The following is a 20,056-nucleotide window of genomic DNA, read 5'->3' as shown; positions in this document are numbered from 1 at the left end:
TTTCTCTCTTTTTTTAATTTCCTTAATCTTATTTTTTAATTATCTTGCAATTATAAACATGCTATAGTATATATGGAGAAATATATGTCCAATTAAACACTAATAACTATGTCTATAAGCATAACTAAAAAATCCAAATAAATACGTTAATTTATACTTGATTATTTCATTACATTTTTTTTTTTTTAAAACCACTTTGGGGATAAAACAGATGACGATTTTTACAGTGGAAGACAAAAGTCATCTGCTTTCTCATTTTAGGGAATCTTTTCTTATCGTTAGGAATATTATGACTGTGCTGTTTTTCATTAAATAATTTTCACAATAATTGATGTAACAAGGATTTTATCATCTGTGCATTATACTAATAACTTAATATTAACATTTACTAATAATTATATATATAGTGAATAGTATTTATTTAATAATGTTAATAGTTAATTTATTACTAATTTTAGTTAATACTGTTATGTCACTTGGACATTCTTGCTTTGACAGTGTCACACTTTATAGTTTGGAAACTGGTTTAATGCCTATTAACAACATTATGACCTACAGAATAGAAAATGTTTACTCCTGCTCCCAAAAAATAATTACATTTTTTTCAAGAAGTTATGAAATGGAATTACAGCATTTATATCATTAAGCAGTTTTTATAAGTAGCTCAAATTGTCTCTCTATTTATTAAATATATTATCAGTTTAAAACTGACTAATATACAGTAATCATTTCTATAATGAAAAAAACAAAGCCACCATAGCTCAGTTGTTTTTAACACTGCCCTTTGTTTGAAAAGAGCAGAGTTCGAATTCTTTGAAGCATGTGTTTTTGAAGAAGAGAAACACACAATTCAAAGTAATAATGAACTGTGTAGATAGCATTAACCACCCTATCAGAGCATTAATTAAGTTTCAAATAAGACAAGCTTTTGGCCATGACAGGCCAAAGAGCTTTAACATGCAACAATGGGAAAATGGGAATGGAATGAAAAAAGTGCTTTATTAGAGGAAACCCTAATATCATCTATTGGTCAGGTCATTAACAGTTGATGACCCATGAGTTGGCATGATTGCAAGAAGTATCTGTCACAGATCCTTCTCATATTCCTGTTGTCAAAGTTTGTTTCTTTTTCTCTCTCATCTTACTGCAAAAATGTAAAAAATACCCACAGATTATGGGTCAAGCAGCAAATTACATGATTTGCTGTCATTTACTCCTTTCTACACAATTTTCAACTGTATTAAAAAAGTCATTTATGAATCAGGTGTTGAATCTTAGAACATTTTCTAACTTTGATATGTAAAGAAAGATTCAAAAATCACATTTGAATCTTGCAATAACAAACACCACACAGCATGTATGTGCCATAATCACATACTGAAAGGTCTTGACCGAATCCTATGTAGGCACAACTGCTATTATTATTTGACACCTCCAGGGAGTCCAAAGATTCATTGAGGGAGGGCACCCACTCCACAACTCTGTCTCAACCACTTAATCCATCAACCACCACCACTAGTATTTCCACAGACAAACACCCATGCCCATGGCGGGATTCGAACCTGCAGCCATTTGGCTGGAGAACGGATATGCTAACCACTCGGCCAGTGAGGCTGGCTAAAGGAAATTCACTGCAGTGAACTATCTACAATAACAAACAATTCCTGTACTCCATATGAGTTTGATATAGTGTGTGAGATTGACTGGAAACAATAAAAAAGAGAGAAAGTTGGTAAGTATTAAGAAATTAGGATACAGTCTAGTATTAACACAAATACTTCCGCAACCCAGAAAAAATTATGAATGCTAAGTGAGAAAAACATGTCTGGAAGTAGAAGATTTTTTTTTTTTTTTTTTTTTTTTTTAAACCTCAAAATGTTCCAAATTTCAGTCCATCAGAACCACCTAGTTTCCAATGAAGCTCTGGAAAATTGATAGCCCGAAATTGGAGAAATGCACTTTTATTTTAGAAAGCATTAAAATATATAAGTTCAATTTTTTAAATTCTAATCATACCATTTAGTTTAATAAACTGCAAAGACTATCTGTGCATTTTAACAGTAATAAAATTCAAAAACAAATTTTTTACAGTAATAAATTTTCAGTTCCTTGTGAATTTGAAACACATCAGGTATTTTTAAATTTATTTTGTTTGTGTAGTTAAAGAAAGCGCTCAATTATTAATGAGAGAAAATAAAATATCTGATAACTAATAATATCCACTGCACAACACTGTTCAACACTGCTTCTGGTACATGCTACAAAATCAGACTATTCTGCAAAGATTGTATCAAACAAAAAGTAAACTGAACAAAAAAAAAAAGTGTTTACATTTCACCACTACTACCAAGAACACTTAATGAACTGGAAGAATGCCACACAAAGTTATTGCATAAGTGAATGTCTTACATTGAGCCTGGCAGGAAGTGGAAAACAGGGTATTATTTGCTGAGCTAGAAGAGGGCACATAATGAAATCCCTGTAACTTGCAACACTTGGAATAAAAACTTGGCATCTACTCTGATCAAGTTTGTTTGACTGTATACTATTTCTTTGGTGGTTTTAGAGATATAACATCTATAATCAATCAGTTCTTATAAATCCTTAACAGCTCTTGGTTTATCACTATATAACTAGTCAAGAATAACACTAAATTTGTTCAATTAACAGTAATCAAAATGCTGAAACAAAATATCAACACATACCAATTTCACTACATTCCTGTTCACAGGAGCAGTCATGCAAGCCTTTTACAGTTGGGATTGTTAGATATTATTACAACCTTATAACTTGATTATTATGTTTAATAAAGCATTCTGTATAGATAAATAAATCTCTGCTCTTTAAATAGCAATCACAATGAACTTTCAAAATGTGAAGCTAAATTTAAATAACTGAAATTCTGGTGAAAAACTTGTTTCCAACATATGGAAACCTATGTTGGCTTGATACATTCAAGTGTGATTGAATAGGCAAAATTTAAAAAAAAAAGTAACTAATATGATTAGAAAGATATATGTCTAAACCCACAATATGAGAAATGGTAAGCATGATCCGAGAAAGACATATGCTCGGTAGCATAATCAAATTAATTATTTTCAGATAGAAAATTCACAAGTTTTACTTACTCATGTATAATTTTTCAAGCACATACTAAATGAAAATGACTATGGAATCCACTATAACCAGTTTTCAAAAATAATAGTAATCTAATATTAACTTTTCATAAAATCCTAATTTTTGATCTGTTTCCAAAGTTGGGATGCCGGTGCAGTACAAACGCTTTTTCTTTCAAAAAAAAAAAAAAAAAGAACTATGTACATCATAGGCATTATATACATTCACATTTTTTATGGCACTCTTTGTAACAGAAACTAATAAAAAAAAAATCATAAAATAAACTCAACAAGCAACAGAAAAAAAAAAGCAATACATGATAAAAGGAATTAATAAAATATGCTGCTTTATGAATGAAAATATGTACAACATTTAACCAGCAGCTATACAGCTTTCAAACTAAGAGTAAATTCTGAATATAGTTGACACTCACTATAGCAAACACTATTATAACAAACTTCTGAAAATTCACTATAGCATCTATTCCTGTTAAAAATCAACTGAAACTAATCTTGCTATGGTGAGAGCGAACTATATAAAACAAATGAAAAATAATATATTATAGTTCCATTAAAAATTTAACTCTCTCTAAATTGAGAACAGCACATTCAAATAACTGAATGACATACAACACAGGTCTATGCAACTGATATTAGGTATTTTATCCTTATACAAATGTATGCAAAGATCACATATTAATCACATAATCAAACAGGTTAACTTTCTCCCATTTTATGACTGGGAAGACTTGGCAAAGGAGGTGGACATCTCATCCTCTGAATTGCTGCTATATGAAAAAATATAATTATATTTAATTAAATAATGTTATACAGGCTACTCAAAATTTACAAAAATTAGCTATCATAATATGACTATTCAGTAATTTTCCTCCATCCCAAAAAAATCACTACATATGCTACACCATGGACATTCCTATTAGAAATCAAATCAAGTATACTTTATTAAAATTATTAACTTGAAATGATGATTAAGAAAAACCAAGAAACTTACATGAATCAGTTGAGTGTTACTCAGATGGAAATTATATAGATAAGCATGATGAAACATCATACTGCATTGCAAGCACTGTGGAGATATAGCTTGAGAAAATGGCCATAAAGAAATCCACAATGGGATCCTGAGCACCTTTGTGAAGTGCAACTTAATTCTCAAAACTAAAGTTGGTTTGAATACCATATTATATATTGCTAGTTTGGTGTTTTTGCTTACCTCTATCTCGATTCCACATAAATTTATTCAACTGGCTTCACACCATGCAAATTATGTTTATTGATCTATCTATTTCCAAATTTACTTTGCCAACTTCACTAAAAATTGTGTCAAAATACCTGAAATATTTTAATTGTTTTACAGGTTCTCCACTGAGAGTGCAGTTGATGTTTTCAATGTTTAGGCCTATTTTCAAAGTATTATTATTATTATTATTAAGTGGAGTCAGAAGACTCGTTGTGGGAGGTCCTTTCTAAGAAACACAAGTCTATCAAGACTCATCGAGGAAGGTCCCTCCTAGGAAACACAAAGTCTATCATACCACTCCTTAAACGCATTGACAGTTCTCGCTCTCACCACTCTATCAGGCAATGCATTACATGGTTCAACCACCCTCCAAGCAAAGAAACCACTCCTCACCCTCTTTCTCACAGTTTCCTTTTGCAACTTCCAGGGATGGCCCCTTGTCATGACTCCTTCCCGCTGTTCAACCAAGCGAAAGAACTACCCGGTGTCAACCCTGTAACCACCTCTCAACAGTTTAAAAGTCTCAATCATATCACCTCTACTTCTTCTATCCACCAAACTCTGCAGTCCACACTCCCTCAGCCGATCCTCATAACTAACATTGTACAGTCCCAACACCATCTTTGTTATCTGCCTTTGTACCCTTTCCACAGTTAATTTATCCCCTTCAAATCCTGGGGACCAGATCTGAGAACAATAGTCTAAGTGTGGTCTGATCATAGTCTTATACAACGAATGATAACCATTTTATCTCTGCAGGTCAGTGTCCTTCCCATTATTGCAGCAATCCTCTGTGTTACCTTCACTACCTTTGCAATATGTCCCCTAATTTTCAGGTTTCTATCAATCTTCAACCCCAGATCTCTTGTCTCTCCTACTTCCTCCAGTTTAACTCCTCCCATAGAGTATGCAGCGTCCCATCGATGTGTCCAAACCTCAAGACCTTACATTTTGCTGCATACACCCCCATTCATTTGCCCATCTGTCTAGCTTATTCAAATCCTCTTGCAGGGCTACCACATCTGCACTATTACTAATAACCCTTCCTAGCTTTGCATCATCCACAAACAACCGAATATCCCCTTGCAATCCACAGACAATGTCATTGATATAAAGGTTAAACAATATAGGTCCCAGCACTGAGCCCTGTGGAACCCCACTTGTAACCTTCTGGCTCTTTGATATTGCTCCACCATACACAACTCTCTGATACCTATCAGACAGCCAATCCTGAATCCAGTTGACCAATCGGACATCCAGACCCATGTGCTGCAACTTAAATATCAGCTTATCATGTGGCACCCTGTCAAATGCCTTTGCTAAGTCTAGGAAAATGGCAGTATATGCCTTTCCCTCATCCAATGCTCTTGAAACTTTATCATAAAAGGCTAGCATATTGCTAAAACAAGAGCACCCCTTCACAAATCCATGTTGACTCTCACAGATAACATTACCCTCATCTGCCCAATGCTGTATACGGTCCCTCACTACTTTCTCCAAGATCTTACTAGCTACTGATGACACACAAACTGGCCTATAATTAGACACTTCCAGTCTGCTACCACCCTTATGCAATGGCACTATCTTATCTTCCTTCCATTCCATGGGCACCTTTCCTGCAGTCAGACTTTCATTGAAAAGCCAGGTCAAAGGCACTGTCAGTTCCTTAGCACATTTTCTCAAACCTCATGGTGAAATACCATCCAGTCCCACAGCCTTTACTAACATCCAGAGTACTCAGTATGTGGAACACACGCACCTCTAAACTTCCATATCTCTCTAGTATTCAAATTGACTCCTCCATGATGAAATACTCCAATAAAGTGTTCATTGAACAATTCCACTATGTCCTCTGCATCAGTCACTCTATTCCCATTTTTATCTCACAATGTCATTTCTCCTCCTACTGGCCACATAGCTAAAAAATTCCCTAGGATTTCATGCCAAATTTACTACAATTCAATTTAGTTAGTTCTTGAAGACTTCAACTGGATTCACTGACGAGTATAACTCTCTCTGTATGAAGTAAGGATCTGAGTTTAATATATCTATTTGATATCAGCTTTTATACCAATTTCTTTCATAACATGATCTATATAGATGACGGATAGCAGTGAAGGTAGCATGCATCTTCAAATAATTTTATATGAAACCATCTTGCTATACCTTCATCAATTCTATTGCATACGACTATAGGCTATACATTGGTCTTCTATGTTTTAATTATACTATATAACTATAGTGCTTTGAAGAGCTTTTCTTTCTTTCTTTTCTTCTCTCTCTCTGCACCTCATACAGATTTTCCAAAACTTAAAAATCTTGATAAGGATCAGTGTTTAATTATTTATCATAAAATAAAAATATGATCCAATTTAGCCTAAATCTACTTTACTCTTTCACAATATTTCTGAATTTTGCTGTTGAGCCACCAAATAACTTTTATACTTCCCACATATTTCAACAATTCTGGTCAGATATCATCTGCTCCACTACCTTTCCATATTTCATGTTCATCATGGCTTTTTCTAGTAAGTACTCCTCGTTGCATTTCTCTTCAATATTTTCTACCACTGTTCTCTCACTGCTTATTTCATTTAACAGTTTTTCAAAGTAATATCTCCAGAATATCTGCCTTCAGTTTTTAAGTCACCTTTATCATTTTTGATTCCTTTCACAAGTACCACGTGAACAAAATTGGCATTACCGAGACAAAGAAATACATTACCGAGAAAACAAAACCAGGTGAGATCATGTTAAACAAGTACATGATATTATATTCATCATCATCATCTTAATATTTTAAGGGTTTTGGCCCAGAGTGGTCTGTTATGGCCATAGAAGTCATCATTGAATCTCTTAGGAGGATGTCCTGGTTTTCTTTTTCCTAATGTTTGATGGTTTATAATTTAGGGCTTGTTTTGGTAATCTTTCTGTTTTCATTCTTTCAACATGTTCCATCCACTTATGTTTATATTTTTTAATTTTTTCTACTACTGATTCCTGGTTTAATTCTTTCATAATTTCTTCATTTCTTTTGTAATTGAATAGAGTATACTTTGCAGTTTTTCTCATAAACTTCATTCATTTCGGCTGCTATTAATCTTCATTTATCTTTTTGTTTTATTGTCCAGATTTCACTTCCATACAACAGGACTGGTAGGGCTAATGTATTGTATACTTTTAATCTGGTTTGTTTTTGAACTAGGTTAGGTTTAAATATAGAGTTAATTACATCAGGAACATGGCACTATGTTCTGGAGGCAATTGAAAAAGCTTACAAATGGAGAAAAGAGTACATAAAAGGAATCTGATGATAAAGGTAATGTGAAAACTGAAGATAAGGGTATTCTAGATGTCAGGAGTAATTACTTTGAAAAGATGTTAAACAACAAAGCAGTGACATGACTGTATTAAAAAATTTCAAGAGGAATGCAAAGTGAAGTGCATATCAGGTATCGACCTGAGGGAGAAAAAGCCATCAAAAACTTGAAATGTGGAAAGGCAGCTGGAATAGATGATATTTGATCAGAAATGCTCAAATATGGAGATAAAGAGGTTTTATAGTGGCTTCACAATTTAGAGAACCTGGTCAGAAGGTCGAATAGTTGAAGAATGGAGTAGAGCCCAAATAGTTCATCTGTAAAAAGGGGATTTATGCTGAATGTGAGAATTACAAAGGAATTTCTGTACTAAGTGTTCCAGGTAAAATTTATACAAGAATATTTCAAAAGAGGTTAAGAAAAATTGTGGAAGAGAAACTGGAGAAGAACAAGCTAGGTTCAGGAAAAACAGAGTTGCCAGGATTAGATTTTCACTTTACGACAAATAGATAAGAAATCATAGGAATATAACAAGGATGCATACTTAGATTTTATACATCTGGAAATACAAGGTGCTCAGAGAAAAGCTTTTCAAAACACTACAATTATATATAGGATAAATGGAACATTATACAGAGCAATACATAGTCTATATTAGCAGCAGTTAGAATTGAAGAAAATGCAGGGAGATGGTTTGATGTGAAATTGGGGATAACACAAAGATGCACTTCATCTCCACTCTTATTCATCATCTATATGGATTGCATTATGAAAGAAAGTGGCATCAAACTCAATCTTCGAAGTGGAGATGTCAAACTTAGCTCTTTGCTTTAAATAGATGACAAGGTACTCCTAAATACATCCTGTGCAAGTCACTAGTATTCTAAAGTAAAACATTTCAGCTATTTAGGCACAATCTTTAGTGAAAATAGTGTTGTGTTGGAAAAAAATGATGAGTCACCTTTTTTCCCACCCAACATTAAGTTGTCTCAGAAGGAGTGGATAAGGACATGCTTATGCCTCCGGATGGGAAATCTACCGACTAATGTCCCAAGAACATGTAAATATCCAAGTGTGTAAGCTCTGAACAGTGTTAAAATAACCCATGAGTTTAATAGAGAATAGTTGTAAATGAATTAGAATATAAAATCATGTATAAATTGCCAAGTAAATATGTATAAGCTAGAGCATGTTTTAAGCCATGAAAAAACAGTCCGTGGCCACGGCGTCCAATTAGCAGCCGCCGTATGCGTGACGACACCGCCAAGTGAGGGAGCTGTTTTGAGGTATAAAGGTTTCGGAGGGGATTCGAATCGCTCTCTTTTTCTCTTGTCTCCGGGTCTCGTCGGCACCTAGTTTCCTGTCGGAGAGCTGTGTAGAGCTTGCTGCCACGTGTAGCAAGAATTCCCCCTTGCCATGTATGCTGCATGGGCCAAGGCTGCAACTACAATGTATTCAGATCCATAAGAAGAAAGAGCCACTGATGAAATCAATGGCTGTGTTCAAATCTGTGTATGAGTGTTTTCAGTTCGTATGGAAACAAAGGAATAGCAAGGCCGCCATCAGTGAAGATACTGTAAGCAGACCAGAACATCCAGTTCAAAGCAAGAACAGTAAGCGTAAGATTTTCTTATGTTAAATGTTGGATTAAAGTAACTGTGGAATAAGGAAGTATACTACTTCCATGTAGTGCTATAAGAACAGTCAGCGATTTGGACACTTTTTGTCTGCAGTTGAGAAGAAGGCATATTAGGCACCAGGCGAATAGGAGGCCGAGGTCCGAACTGTTTGTGTAATTTAGGAACAGTAATGTTATATGGTCAGAACGTAATTAAATGTTAGCTAAAATTTTGGAGGGAGGATTAAGTAAGAATAAGAAATATTACCTTAGAGAAGTTTATGTCAGAATTATTGAGTTGTCTTGTGTATATATGCAATATTACATGTGTGATAATATTAGGTAACTTAGTTATAAGAGTCTGAGAATAGATGTTACATACAGAAGCAAGAAATTTGTGTCAAGTAAGGGACTATAATATAGAAGTTTTGGATGTGATTAATTAAGTAAAGGGAACCCAGACTCTTTCAAGATTAAGGATATGATTAACATGTATACTTGTCTTTGTGCCATAATAAATGTGTTTCTTTATATACAATCAAAAATGAGTTTGTCATGCTTTCTGAGGATTGAGCTACCGTTTGAAAATTTATGGGGCGTACATTAAGGGGGAACCAATGGTGATATAAGAATCGGGAACATGACTGCATGCCTCATGATCCCTACAATTTCTTTAAGTACTCTTGGATATTGTATCAGAGTTTAGTTACTGGCTGGAGCAGTCTTTAATCAATACAAATTTGTCGGCAAACGAATATCTGATATTAAGTGATACAAAAATCAATGTTAACTGTAAAGTTAAAGTAAAGACAGTTAGAGATATAACAATAAGGCAGTCACATAGTCATACAGCACACTAGACGACACAAAAGAAGAACATAACAATAGTAAATTAAATTTGGAAATAGACAACAGAATAAGCAAAGTGGTATGGTGGGGACTCAATTAAATACATTTATATGGAATAGGAGAGAAATTAGACAAACCTCCAAGCTAGCAAGTATATAAGACTGTTCAAACCAGTTCTATGTTATGGATCTGCTAGTGGGGTTAGAAATAAAACAGTTGATCAAAAATTAGAGACCACAGATATTAGAGTTCTGAGAAAAATTAGGGTCTGAACCAATGGACTCAATGACAGAATCATATTAAAAATGAAGACATTAGGAAGGAACTTGACATTGTTTGCAATCAAGAATATGTGAGCAGGGCTAATATTATGTAGTATGGTCAGATGTTGAAAGTTTTCCCACTTGGTTATACTATAAATTAAAGATACCAAGAAATTATATACGTCCTGAAAATACTTCAGGCGCACACTTTGTTTGCTTTCACTTGGATACAGGATTAAATCAAGTATTAAAGATACCTCTTGGTATCTTTAATTTATGTAGTATGGCCACTTAAACAGAATGGAAGAAGAAAGATTACCAAATAAGTGATGGCAAGATGGCAGGAAAAAGACCCAGAGAAAGATCAAGGTCTAGATAGCTTGATTCAGTCAGAAGTGTCTTAGAAAAACGAAATGTTAGATACAAAAATATTGGAGTGCAGACAAGTAATAGACTAAATTGGACGAAAACTGTTGATAGGAGATTAATAATACGGATGCACCAAATGTTTGGTTTAGCTTTAGTATTTGACTGATTCAATGTGTTCTTCAAATATTTGGCACTGGCCAGCAAGAGCAGAGAATTCTTGTTATGTGTATCATTCCTTCCCCTGGGCTAATAAGTAAACTTATTCTCATCATCATCATCATCATCATCATCATGTATATCAAGGATTTAGGCCTAGCATGGCCAGTTCCAGCCTTAGAAGTCATCGTTGAATCGTTTAAGAGGATGTCCTGGTTTTCTTTTTCCTAATGGCTTGTACTTTAAGGCTTGTTTTGGTAATCTTTTTGTTTTCATTCTTTGAACGTGTTCCATCCATTTATGTTTATATTTTTTAATTTTTTCTTTTACTGGTTCTTGGTTTAATTCTTTTATAATGTCTTCATTTCTTTTGTGATCAAATATGGTATACTTTGCAGTTTTTCTCATAAACTTCATTTCTGCTGTTGTTAATCTTTGTTTGTCTTTTTGTTTTATTGTCCAGATTTCGCTTCCATACATTAAGACTGCTAGGACTAATGTATTGTATACTTTTAGTCTGGTTTGTTTATGAACTAGGTTTGGTTTAAATATAGAGTTAATTACACCTGTTATTTTTAAATATTTTGCAATTTTTACGTTTATATCTTTTTCATTTTCATATGTGATCGTACATCCTAGGTAGTTAAGTGAATTCACCTGTTCTAAGATCTTGTTATCCATTACTATTTTAGTTCTTGCTGGATCTTGTCCTTTAAAGGCCATAGTTTTTGATTTTTCTGTTGATATTATCATACCATAATCCTTGGATATCTCATTTAGATCTAAAATAGCTTTCTGTAGTTTATCTTCAGAATATGTAATTATTATTTGGTCGTCGGCAAAGAGGAGAGTGTTTAAATTGACTGTAGGAGAAAGTTTAATTCCTTGATGTAAATTTTTATTCCATTTTATTATTATTTCATTTAAGTAGATACTAAAAAGAGTTGCTGAGAGGGGACATCCCTGTCAGACCCCTTGGTTTATCTCTCTCGTATATGATAGCTCGTGATTTAATCTTATTTGTATTTGTTTATTGTCATATATACTTGTGATAGCTTTTTGGATATTATTTGGTATTTGTCTTGCTTTTAATATGTTAAATAATGTGTTTCTTTTAACTTTGTCATAATTAATCGTGAATTCATTTTGATTATTAAATTTATAAATATTTTCTATATTTCATAATATTTCTATGAGAATATATTTCTATGAATATATCTCGTAGGATTGCCTGGCTAATGAAGAACACACTGACAAACAGAGATAAGTAGACTAATATTAAAACAAACTTATTCTGCAGTACAATATCTCAGAAAATTTTGTGGTACTAGCTACAAGCATATTTCTTGAAACTTTTTTTTTCATTAGTTGGAAACATTATGGAGAAAATTAGACATATGCTACCTCCAAAAAATGTTAAAAAATTCATTTTCTTTCATCATAATTAATGGTGAATTCATTTTGATTATTAAATTTATAATTATTTTCTATATTTCATAATACTTCTATGAGAATATATTTCTATATTCTCATAGGATTGCCTGGCTAATGAAGAACACACTGACAAACAGAGATAAGTAGATTAATATTAAAGTCATGATAGAGCACCCATATGGACTACTTGCAGGGATCTGATCAAGTGTTTATTGGAGATGTAGGAGTGGAGAGGCCCCAGAGGCAAGTGACCAAGAAAATGGCAGGTTTTATGGGATGGTCCATATGAAGATAAGCTGAAGATTTACAGGTTATAGAAATCGGTTGATAGGCAGAAAAGGAGATGATGTGATAGACATGTTAGTTACTATAAGGGTTTTATAGGATTGGTTCCTATATTTAAGTAGATGACTGGTGTAGAAAGTACTAGATTTTTTGCTTAGATAGTTATCATGAATAAGTTGCCAGAATTACACATGCTTTGTCAGTGAATGAGTTCAAAGTGAAGTATAAAAGGTCTTACACGAATTATTCTTAGTGTTTGGTGAAATGTTAGTGGAGCCCCTCATGATGAGCTCATGGAGTTGGTGGAGATGCTCACATAAAACTAGAAGCCAGCATAAATGGCACAGCTATATTAAAAAAAAATGTAAATATTAAAAAAAGTGACATTATTTTAAGAGGCACTGAAAGCATAAATGGAAAAAGACTAGACATCGATGGACTGGGACAATTAAAACCTGCTTTAGAAGACAGAAAAGTAGGGTGCGTGTGATGAAATCAGAATCCAAAACTACAGTTACTACAGCAAACTCATTGAAAGTAACAAGAAGTCCTGGCCAAAGTCTGAAAGCAACAGTGCTGTTTTAAAGGAAATTCACTAAAACAAATTATTCCATTAGTCACCAGTATAGCTATAGTAAAAGTGAACTGTAATAGACTAATTCAACAGAAAAACTGTTGAGAGGAAACTAGTATTAAAATATGATTGTGTTGGGTTATCACAATATTCTATGTAACACTTTGTGTTGTCTTTACTCTGGCTGGTATCATTGTATACCAGCATAGTATACCTATACAGTCAACCCTCCTACAACGCGGTACTCTTATAACACGGCTTCCATATAATGCGGAGCCAAAATTGCGACAGCCCTCCTATAACGTGGTACTCTTATAACGCAGTTTCCGTTCAACAACATTTCAACTTAATTGGTTTAAGAAGATTCTCTATAGCATGAATTTATCTATGTGTTAAATTTTTACAGTTGAAATTAACAGGAAATTCCCTTCTTTTTGGTGAAGGTACATCACCATTTTCCAATTTCAGTTATCAGGGAATTCCCCTATAAGCGAAGAAACGATGCGAGATTGTTCACAGTGCTCTGTTTTAATGCTTAAAATAGACCGTATGATTGGCTGTTGCGTATTTGCGTGAATTTTTTTATCCAATAGCGCTGCCGAACTTTCGTTGCAACCACCCACTTTATCATCAATTTCAAGTGCTACTTAGTAGGGAACTGTCTGTAAATCCGTGCAGATGTATATATCACGATTAGTATTCAATAAAGTGCCTTTTGCTTGCTTAATTTGTGTTATCGTAATTGGACAACATTACACAATACTGTAGATAATATTTTTTATTTGTTGTAATATAATAATAATAAAATAATTGTTAACCCCAGGTTTGCATAATGTCGCAGCGCAAAATTTAAAAGAGAGTTAAGAAACTGCTTAGCTCCGTATAGAGAGGTTTTAGTACAGTTAGAAAAAAAAAGCTACGATTGAAAATCAACATGAAGATTTGTCAAGTGAGGAAGACATTTGGCCCATTAAAAGACTAAAAGTTAGGCCACTCATATTTGAAAGCGAGGATGAGTGTTAAAAGCGTTCAATTTACATGAAATTATGTTACGCAATTGTACATAATTTTCTTGGTTTTGTTGGAAAACAGTTTTTTAGTTTAGTTTAGTTTGATTTTTTTTTTTTATCATTTCCTTGCATGAACTCTTCGATTCAATAAAGATAATTTTATTATACTTAACGTATTATCTTGCCTTTTGTGTTTGTAAAATTTTTTCCACAACCGTATGCACCATAAACTTGACGCTCTGAGAATGCAATTTTCATACAACGCAGAACGAATCAAACTGATTAACAAGTGATTTTATTTACTTCCGAGTTTCACTCAACGCGGTACGAATCAATCTGATTTGTACTAATTCTGAGTTTCTTATAGCGCGGTTTCCATATAACGCGGCACGAATTAACCTGGTTTGCACGTTAAATCTGAGTTTCTTATAACACGGTTTCCATATAACGTGGTAAGAATTAATCGCGTTATAGGAGGGTTGACTGTACCTGAGTGGTTCATTAACTTTTTAGTTAATATCAAAGATTTGGATCTGGGATATTATTATTATAATAAGTGAACTTAAAAGATTGAGTGAGAGACAAAAAAAAAATACAAAAATAATAATATGTTTATTTACAAATAATTAATATCAGTGTAAAGTATGGTATTGCTTTATCAGTGCATGTAAAATGTTTGTTTCACAAGCAATACAAATTTGTATTATAAATAAAATCTTATTGCCTAATGAGAAAAGGGCCCACAAACATAACATCAGACAAAGAATATAAACATCATATAAAATTCCTTGTCTTCTCAAGATCACAGGATTTGATGAGCATACACAGACTTCAAACTTAAGACAGTTTCTTTTGCTCTCAATAATGGCTAAGTAATTATATTTTAATAGCTCATACCTGTTAATATCACAAATTATCTTTTTGTTTTAAAAGAAAAACAAAAAGATAATTTGTGTGCAACCTTTCTTTTCTTATAAAAGAACATATTTCTTCTTCTTCTATATCTTCTCCAATATCAGTTCCTTTTCTGAAAGTTTCTTGAAATATAAGATAATTTTAAGGTTTCATTTTTACTTATGAAAACTTCTTCCTTATCCTTGAAAACTAAAAGAATAATGCTCTTTTCCACCTTTTTGGCTTAAGAATTCCTTTAAACTCAATTTTCCCTAAACTTCCAACTTTTTGGAATGTCTTCTTCATCAAGGCAATAGCTGTTCCATTATTCTCTCACATTAATTCAAATTCCTCTTTTGAAGTACAAGTACAAACTCTGCACGAGTGCATTACTGATGGAAAGGCCTGGGTTCAAATTCTATCTGAGATGTAGTAAGTAACGTGATGTAGTAGGTAACATGATAGTGAAATCAAAGCGGTTTGTTGTAAATGAAACTACAATTTTTTTAATGGTGTGAAAATATTGAAGGAAAGTTCAATATTTTATTCTCTCAAATTTACATTACAGAAATAAAAGACTAAATTAGAGGCAAGTCCTTTTTTTACAAATAAATATCGCTATTAAACAGTTTGACTGGTCATAAATGTACAGATTTCTAATATAAACATTTTTAATTACGAGAAATAATTCTTTTTTTTTTTTTTTTTTGCTATACATTTAGGAAATGTTTACATACATGATAAAGAATAAAACTGAAAATTATCCTTCCCTTTTTATTTATTTATTTAATCAAAATCAGACACTGCTAAAAAAATAATGTAAGATAATCTGATATCGCTAAAAGCAAATATCCTACAACTTAAAAGAATATGCCAGGATGTCTTAATGATATACTGGTGATAACCGATATCAAACTTCAATTATAATCTGAAAGAAAAGTAATTGCATTCTTTATATCCATAATAGCATAATTTCTCTCTCTCTTCATTTGCCAGCCTGGGTGGCTAGTGTATATAGATATCCTATGTACACTCCTCAACCAACAGGTTGTGGGTTCAAATCCCACTCTGGGCATAATGGATGTTTGTGAATGTCTTTAGGTAGAAGATGATTTCACAGCAGAGTGTGGGACCACCAGTATATACTTATTAGAGGCCTGAAATGGGTTGAAAAAAATTTCCATGTTTGGTTTCTAGAGTAGGCTTTCTGGATTATGTAACACTTAGTCCTCCCATGGTACCAATATCATGTTGGAGGCTTAATGGATTTTTTTACAACACTCAGAAAGAATTAAAATAGACTTTAATACTTCCTATATTTCGTCCTAGTCACTAGGACATCTACGGGGATTACAAAAGCAATTAATGTAACATATACACAAATAACAAACAATACTAAGCCCAACCACGTGGGTGACACTAAAGTCCTATCTAGGTAGAGCGCCCTCTAAGGGCAGTAGTAAGTGGTCTGGAATGTAAGGTGGGAACTCTGGTGATGAGTGTTTCCCAAATCTTCGGAAACTTAATGCAACCGTATTTATTGAGATTTGGTTGGTTTTTGAGAGCTGCTGCTGCTTCTAAGAAAAGTCTCTCTTTCTTGAATTTGCTGTGGTGGAGCATGGTGGTTTTCTTCCATGATACCCTGTGGGTGGTGTCCAAAACATGGTCAGCCAAGCCTGAGTGGCCATAGTTGTGTTTGAAGATTGTAAGACTTGTGTTCCTCTAGACGGATGGATGCTGATCTGCCTGTTCTGTCCAAAGTACGCCAGCTTACAGAAACAGGGTACTTTGTAAACTCCAGGCAGAGAGAGAGGAGGGAGCTGATCTTTCGCAGAACGGATAAGGGTAGCAAGTTTGCGGTGGGGCTTATATGCTGTGTGTAGGTTGTACTGTTTTAGTATCTTGGCTATTTTTTCGGATGTGCCACGGATGTAGGGTATGGTGATGGCATTTTTAAAATCTTGTTGACGAGAAGGATGGGGAAGGAATTGATTTTTTTTCGATACTGTGATCGCTGTAGCCATTGGAGAGGAAAGTGCTGTGTATGTGGTTAAGCTCAGTAGTGATGGCGGTTCCACTGGAACAAAGATTGTGGGCTCTCTTGGTAAGAGTTTTAATAATGCCATATTGTTGAGAGGGGTGGTGGTGGGAGAGTTTATGAATGTATCTGCCTGTGTGTGTGGGTTTTCTGTACACAGAAAGAAACTCTGGAAAACCTATGGACAATTTGTTCAAGTATTTGTTTTAATGAATTTACTAATCACAGAACTAAATATTACACCAGCCACACCTACCTACCAGGATAGTTCTATACAGTGCATAATACAGAAAATATATGCACAAATTAAATCAGTAATTATAATAATTACAACAGAAATCACATTACATAAGATACTGTTGTGCAAGCAATTTTAAGATAGTATAAATGAAATATTATTATAATAAATTAACTTTTAAGGTAAACAAAATGCTCTGAATTTCACATAATAAACACGAGGTATCTCAAACAAAAAAAAATTCCTTAGTAGAAGAAGAAACTGGGTGACTTAATTTACTTACCATGGCTTGGATAACGTTTATTCTTAAAGATACATTCAGTTGGAGGTGGAAACTCATTAAGTTTATGGAATTTTTCGATATATTTAGATTCAAAATCTGAAAGATAAAAAAATTATAATAAACAATATAAAACACTTATAAAATTTTTTCACACAATACAACAAGAGGCTACATATACATTAGGTTATATCAAGGTTACTAATGAAACAGATCAAAAATGAGATGCCTGGAAAGGCCTCTTGCAAGTACCAATTTCTATGTTAATGGGACTGTTGTTTATAGAAAAAAGAAAAAAAAAATTCACAAAATTAGTTGTATATATAACAGCTATATATTACAACTATAATAAATTTAGTTTAATCCTTTATCCAAGTGTGAGCAAACAAAGTTTGCACCTGAAAGTATCTTCAGGACTGGGTTAAGGTGGTACAACACCAGGGCAACTCGTTGCAAAGGTGGAGCAAGCTACCAACATTCCTATCTCAGTATCTCCTATAATGCAAAACACATCTCCTTGCGGATATGTCTAATGTTATGCATTAAAGGGAAGGGTCACTACCCAGACTAGTTTCGACCTTTATTGAGGTCTCTTCAGTGGGAGCCAGGCCCAAGTGGAGATATCAGGCAGAAGCATTAGCAGGTCATCTCTACCTATAGGAATTGCCAGTTGGTGTGCCACCCTTTTTTAATAATTTACTCTGAATTTAGAGAAAGATGTTGAAAGTTTATTTTTCACTTGGTTAGAGTATAATAAATTTAGTTTAATCCTTTATCCAAGTGTGAGCAAACAAAGTTTCAATATATTACAACTGTTTCTCACTAAAAAAAAAGTAAATGTTAAATAGAGTCTTACTAGATGGAGTCCTGATTCTTGAAATCTTTGGTGAAGAACTAGGTGGTGGTGGTGGTAGAGGTCTATTTTGCAGAAATACTTGATGAGACATTTGTGAGGGTGGTGGAGGCAAAGAAGCAGGTGGCGGGGGTGGTGGTGGTGGAGCAGGAGTTGTAACTTGAATTTTCACAGGTGGTGATGCTGTAGCAGGAGCTTGAACCTTCATTGGAGGTGGTGGTTGAGAAACAGGTGGAGATAAAGGCAGTTTGAAAGGTACAGGAGCAGTTCTTGCAGGGAGAGGTGGTGGTTGAGAAGATACAGAAGTATTTGCTTGTATGCCAGATGTGGATAAAGACTGATCTTCATTCCTTGGGGGTAATGGAGGAGGTGGTGCTTGTACTAGAGTAGTTTTGGCCTGTATTTGTAATCCTGCTTCCAATGCACTATGCACTGCCCAAAAATTTTGGGAATTTGTTGAATGAGTTAAAGACGTCTGCTGAGATGTGCCAACAGGTCGTATTTTTGCTTGATTGTTTTTGGTATTGTTATTTGCTTTAGAGGAGCATGGTAATGACTCAAACTTCTGAAGCAAGCTATTATAAGAACTAGACTTTTGTGAAACATTAGATTTTAACTCTTTGCTGGCATTATTATTATTATTATTATTATTAAGTTCCACACATGTTGATTTACTTTCTTTTGAGGAATTCACATTATTTGGTAAAAGAAAAGAAGGTTTTGCAGGCAATGTTGGGTGATCTTTCTTTACTATTTGTGGACTTTTCTGCATTTTATTTTGTGTTGTAAATTTTGAAAAACATTTTGGAGAGTCAGTAGTGTCATCCGCAAGATTTGGTGCAGAACCAGTCCAAGTACCATTAACAACTTTTTTATCTGCCCATCTATTACTGTGTATAGGTGGCTTGTCAGAAGACTGAGTCAAAAGGGTTGGCTTGAGTGTTACAGAAGAGAGATCTTTAGCAATGTTACTAACATGTCCTTGCCTTCGTCCTACAGTATTAAATTTTGTAGAAGTGTCAATAGTTTTTAAGTTCGCTGGCTTAGAGCTTATAGTCTGATGAGATACAAACCTATTCTGGTTTGTTTTTACTCCACTATTACAGTATCCATTTGGAAGAAGGGACTGATTTTTGGTTTTATCCACATAACCTAACAAGATAAAAAAAAAAGGATTCACACAGATTAACAATATATTGAACACAATAAGAAAGAATTTAACTGCAATTTTCATTTGCAAATATACACATATTATGACACTGTTTTCTTTGGATGACAATATAATCATAGTTGAGAAATAAATTTAAAGCAGAAATCTTTATTTATAAAATAAACTGGAGTATATATGTTACCGCTAAAGCTCGAAAGCCGTTAACGTGCACATTACCTAGCTAATCTGCAGATTAACTGATTTGCTCCGTTAACGTGCAGAATCAAGAGTTTTCCGCATTTTACCTAGGTAATGTGCACATTAACGGCTTCCGTATCGTTAAAGTTCAAA

At 33.8% G+C, this 20,056-nt stretch overlaps 1 protein-coding gene across 1 annotated transcript in view; it reads right to left on the bottom strand.

The window, feature by feature from the left end:
- Positions 1-474: 474 nt before the first annotated feature.
- LOC150094531 (uncharacterized) overlaps positions 475-20,056 on the bottom strand; it is a 77,513-nt gene continuing 57,931 nt past the window's right edge. Inside the window, exons 4-6 of the mRNA XM_090412084.1 lie at positions 18,559-19,707; positions 17,706-17,801; positions 475-3,904 (exon numbers count right to left, since the gene is read on the bottom strand). Coding sequence (XP_090268210.1) covers positions 3,834-3,904; positions 17,706-17,801; positions 18,559-19,707 — 1,316 coding nt within the window. The 3' untranslated portion in view covers positions 475-3,833. The remainder of the gene's footprint in view (positions 3,905-17,705; positions 17,802-18,558; positions 19,708-20,056) is intronic.

This window comes from Typopeltis vanoorti, chromosome 22 (genome assembly GCF_054136105.1).
Source record: "Typopeltis vanoorti isolate ZY-2024b chromosome 22, IOZ_Tvanoo_1.0, whole genome shotgun sequence".
NCBI lineage: Eukaryota > Metazoa > Arthropoda > Arachnida > Uropygi > Thelyphonidae > Typopeltis > Typopeltis vanoorti.
Note: the sequence above shows the minus strand (reverse complement) of the source record. Positions and strands in the feature narration are given on the sequence as shown.